Genomic DNA, 5237 nt, shown 5'->3' with positions numbered 1-5237 from the left:
ACATGAATTATGATACGTTTATGTCATGATTTGAATCTCTTCTATCGGACAAACTGGCGTCAAACCTAAGTATGCAGTAATATGTTTTAGAGAATAGTAAAGGAAGCAAGGAAATGACTACGAGCTAAGTTCCTAAAGAATAATGGAGAGAATTATAAGACTCAAAGAATATTTGAGAAGTTATTATGTATTTTATCTTTATTTGATTTTAAAAGTCTAACAAGATTTTGTGTGTCCCGAAGGTCTGTGGGTTCGCTCGGCTCCGGATGTGGGGCCGGGTGCCCATCACACTTTAGTGGAATTAGGGTGTGACACATTGAGCATTGTATACTAATCAAATGGAACGTATAAACTAATCAAAATCAGAACAAAGCAATAAATTTGATCAATTCTATGTTGTTGAGTAAAATCATGATTCGCAATGTTGAATCTCAACTGAATATCAGTTGTTTAGTTCATAGAAGATGATTTGTTGTTATTTTCAAATATTAACAAATCTAAACTTAATAAAGCATCAGATTGAGTTGAATTACGTTTAATTGAAACACTATATATTATGTATTTACCTTTTCCGACGTTGTAGCAGCAAAATCAATGGAGATTTCTCTGGTGAAATGTTGGAACGATTGAAAGGTTTGTTGTTGGAATGATGGATAGGTTTAATTGGATGTTTGGGGTTCGTTACAAACTTTCAGGTTTTTATATGTTATAGGTAGGGGTAGTAACATCTTTTTCTTATTATCTTTTAGCTCAGAAGGGCAAATATTAAAGACCACGCATTACAGGGGCAAAAATTAAAGACCAGCGCATTTGAAGGGCATTCGCGCCAATTGCTCGAGTTATTATGCCATTAGCTACTTCCAAGGGGTTCTTGTTTTAAACATGTAACCATTTGCAATATATTTAAGGTATAGCCAAAGAGCATCGAGACTCAAATCGGCTATATTGCGGACCTGTTTGTAAAGCCACCCATGTAATTGGAATAGAGTGTAGTAGGGTGTAATTAGATAGTTTGGTATAATTTTCAGGTTAAGTAATTACATGATCAGCATTCCAGCTCAGTATAAAAAAAATTATAAGGTAGAGTTTGTAGCAAAGTTAGGCCTATTTGGGTAAAAGTTAGGCCTGAAGGCAATTTTTTAGCCAAAATTAGGCCTATTCGGGCAAAAGTAATGCCTTAAGGCAGAGGTTTGAAAAATTCCAACTAAATAAAAAAAAAACAATGCCTTAAGGTAGTGTTTTGCCTTATGCCCGAAGGCAAAATTCTGCCTTAAGGTGGAATTTGAAACTCTGGCTGAGGTGGAGTTTGAAACTCTGCCTCCTGAGAATCCAAACTCTACCTTGCAATTTTTTTTAAATTTTTGACTGAGCGGGTCCCGAAATCAAGGAATTTTAGCGAAGGGAAAAAATTAAAAACCATCAATTTGAGGGGCAAAATTTAAAGACTAGTGCTTTGAAGGTAATCGTGCAAATCACGCATGAGTAATTACACTCTTCAATTCTCAAGGGGTTGAGAATTGGGTGAAATTACACCTTGTAATTACAGTGTTACTTTTTAATTTCTTTTCTTTTTATTTTTAATTTATTTTTTATTTCTCTATTATTTTTATTTCTTTTTTATTTTTACATTTTGAATTATTTTGATTTTTTAAAAATATTTTTATATTTATCCTTCATTTTTTTTCTTCTCATTCCCAATCTTACTTCTTGTGATTCCATGTAATTGCTTGTATTTTGTTTAATTTTTTTTCTTATTTTCTTCATTTAGTATAACTACGTTATTATTCTTGTTTTTGAAAGTACACTTCCTGATATTAGAAAGAATGAGTCACTGACTAACTTGATATATAACGAGTGATGTTATTAAAGTAGAATCCGCAAGTTATATAACGAGTGTCATTAAAGTAGAATCCATTGTTGAACGAGGTTATAGACTTATATATGTTTTCACTTTCTTTTGAGTTATATTTATTTAAGTTATGTAAGAACTTATTTTATGTTATGTTGGAGTTTGACATAAAAGTATCATGTGAAACTTTTTTTTTTTTTGGATTTTGAATTTAAGTTATATTTTCGATTTCAATTTATTTGCTTTAGTACTATTCACTTGTTGTTTTACAATGCATGTTGTTAATTTTCCATTCACAATTGATAAATTATTTTTTATTCAAACATTTGAATAATGTTATGACATTATATGTATTAATATTAATCTTTTTTGTCAAACATCTAGCCCATGACGTTCTTACAAAATATATGCTTTTAATTTTTATAAATAATTAAATTAAAACATTATTCATTTGAAAAAATATACAATTAATTTTATAATATTATTTACAAATATGTGATTATTAATTAATGTATTTTCAAGACACAATATGTATCTTAAATACCTAATTTAATACATCATTCACAAAGGCACACATTTGTCAAGTATTAATTTTATTTTAAACTAATCTAATTATGTAATTATACATGTGCAACCAAAAAGTATGTTTGTCATTATACTGTAATTACATTATGACAAACAAACAAACCCTCATAATTACCATACTGTGTAATTACTACCATAGTAATTACACCAATTCCTATTACTAGGTGGCTTTCCAAACAAAGCTTAAAAATGAGATAAATTGGAGGAGCGTTGAAAGAGTATTATTTATGTGATATATAGTCACGTTTTTACTAGTATTTAACAGTTGGTCATAATATAAATTTTTATTTTTTGCAAATATTGCTACTATTATTTTACATGATCCTTCTTGAAGGCTCGTAAAATAAGGGTGGTTAGGAAGAGGAGGAGGGAGGTGGGAGAGGACTGCAGGAGGATCCTTTTAAGTAGATGACTTGGCGGACGATCGGAACGGGACTTCTTTAGGAGAAAGAATTTGAATAATTTTTTTCTTTTAAGGAGTTGTCATTTTCTATCAGGATCGCTACGTCATGGCTTATTTCGAATGCTTGAAGGCCTCACTGACACAAAGTAATTTAGAAGATTCTTCTATATCGATGGTGATCGGTTATGATATCGATTGCCTTGCTTATTTTTCAGCCAAATCCTATTTCATTTTGTCATTCTCGTTGTTTTGCATCCACATGAAATTTCATGTCTCAAGAAAATCCTACAATCTAGTTGATCTCATATGGTTATTATGAAAGAAAAATATACTACTAAAAATAATATAAGTAACTTAATTCAAATAGAATTCACTTGCAATCTTAAAAATACAGATTTTTTTAATTGTCTTATGTAACTCATTCAACCTTTAGATCTATTTAAAAAAAAAAAAAAACTTTAGATCGATCCATAATGAGAGGGGAGGGGAGGGGAGGGGCATAAATAGTTTATGAATTGATGTCAAAATCGATTTTTATGACTCAAATTCTTATTGAGAAGTTATTGACCAATAGATGATGCTAATAGGATATGATGATGCTTTTTGAAAGGTAAGAGATGTATGTTGATTTGTGAAATTGATGAGGAGACGTGGTGGAGAAAATCGTTACTTATTATCATTATAGTTATTCAAACTCCTATTAGTAAAGTAATTTTTATTTGGACTAGCTACATGATTTAATAGTAGATTATCATCCTAATGTAACGTTTCTTCTTTATCTAGACAAGTTCGATAATATGAACAAGCTCACGCATAGAGTATAGTGTTGAATTCTTATAGCCCTAAATTTCCGTTTGTATTCTTCATGTAGAGTTTAGCATGTTCATTTTGCATGTAATGACTTTCATTACTTAAAAAATATTTAATTTAATTTGTGACAATATTTGAAGAGCCTAAGTTATATAAAATGTCAATATAAGATTTTCTTTGTATTGTCAAGTCAATCAAAATGCTGTGTGCGTCTTACATGCAAGCATCCTAAAAATACAAAATTTGTAATCATAAATAAGATTAGATTATGTGATAATGTAGAAAAACTTTATAATAATAATGTACTCCATATACTAACTTAATACTCATATTTAAAGAGCAAGCCACTTCTTTCCTAGAAAATAATAAGACTGCCAATGCGTTTGTGAACAAGTTGGACTCGCCGCTGCTAAATCAAAAGGGAGCTACTATTATCACAGTTCAGGATGGCCGGAATAATCATTGCCCGTTTCGCCCGTTTGGTTTCCCCTTATGCCCTTCGTTTCCACCACTCTTACCAAACCCAAATCCCAAACACAGTCTCTTCTTTTTCACCACTCTCCACAATCAGACCATTTTCCACCACTACCACTACCCCAGAAACACCCATTTCCAATACCCCAACTCCACCTCCTCAAAAGCGCAACACATTAGTCAATTTCTCGTTATCTGATTCAGAAGACTCCGATTCTGAAGCAACGACAAAGGAGGTAGCGAAACCACAGATAGATAAGTCCAAATTACCACCACCGTACGACCCATTTAACAAGAAACCCGTAATCGACGAACCCCAAGACCCAACAAACTTACAAGAAGTATTCCAAAAGATACGTTCAGATGGACTAATCAACAATGCAGTTAAGATGTTCGACGGATTGTCAAAAGACGGGTTAACCCACGAGGCTTTAGAACTATTCTCTCAAATCAAAGACAAGAATCAAATGCCAGATGTGGTGGCCCACACAGCGGTTATCGAGGCATACGCGAATGCCAGGCAGCACAAGGAAGCTCATAAGGTGTACTTAAGGATGCTTTCATCGGGGGTGCTTCCGAACGCGTATACGTATAGCGTTTTGATTAAGGCGTTGGCGGAGAGTGGAGAAGAAAAGTTTTTGAAAGAGGCGAAGAAGTATGTGTTGGAGATGGTGGAGAAAAGGGGAATGAAGCCGAATGCGGGTATTTGTTTGGCTAGTTTTGAAGGGTTGGTGAAGGCAGGAATGGAGGAAGAAGGGAAAGAGTTGTTGCAGATAGTGAAGAGGAATGGAGCTGTGCCTGAAGAGAGTAAGATGAAGGAGGCGTTGAAGAATAAAAGAGGGTTGGTTTATAGGACTATAATGCAGGTTTTCTATGCCAAATGAAACATGTTTTGTTTTTGTTTGGTTAATGGCTGTTTGTTGTGTAGATTATTGTAGTAGGAAGGTTCTTGGCATTTGTCATAAGAGATGCAGAGTACTTTGTGCTTATGGACATTTGATTATCTAGCTTTTTGGCAAATTCTAATGACTGATCCAGGATCTAGCTGTAATTTTCTTTCTTTCAGGTGAATGTTATATAATACTATCTGGAATCAACAATATCTTCAACCAGAAA

The 5237-nt window shown here is 32.9% G+C and overlaps 1 protein-coding gene across 1 annotated transcript; it reads left to right on the top strand.

The window, feature by feature from the left end:
- Nucleotides 1-3973: 3973 nt before the first annotated feature.
- Nucleotides 3974-5237, top strand: LOC132598539 (pentatricopeptide repeat-containing protein At4g38150-like). The gene has a single exon (XM_060311469.1). The coding sequence runs from the start codon at nucleotides 4094-4096 to the stop codon at nucleotides 5003-5005; it is 912 nt and encodes a 303-aa protein (XP_060167452.1). The 5' UTR covers nucleotides 3974-4093; the 3' UTR covers nucleotides 5006-5237.

The sequence above is a fragment of the Lycium barbarum genome, chromosome 6 (genome assembly GCF_019175385.1).
Source record: "Lycium barbarum isolate Lr01 chromosome 6, ASM1917538v2, whole genome shotgun sequence".
NCBI lineage: Eukaryota > Viridiplantae > Streptophyta > Magnoliopsida > Solanales > Solanaceae > Lycium > Lycium barbarum.
Note: the sequence above shows the minus strand (reverse complement) of the source record. Positions and strands in the feature narration are given on the sequence as shown.

Bases quoted from the DNA above. Each gene is read 5' to 3' on its own strand.
- LOC132598539 (XM_060311469.1), top strand. From the start codon at position 4,094: ATGGCCGGAATAATCATTGCCCGTTTCGCCCGTTTGGTTTCCCCTTAT.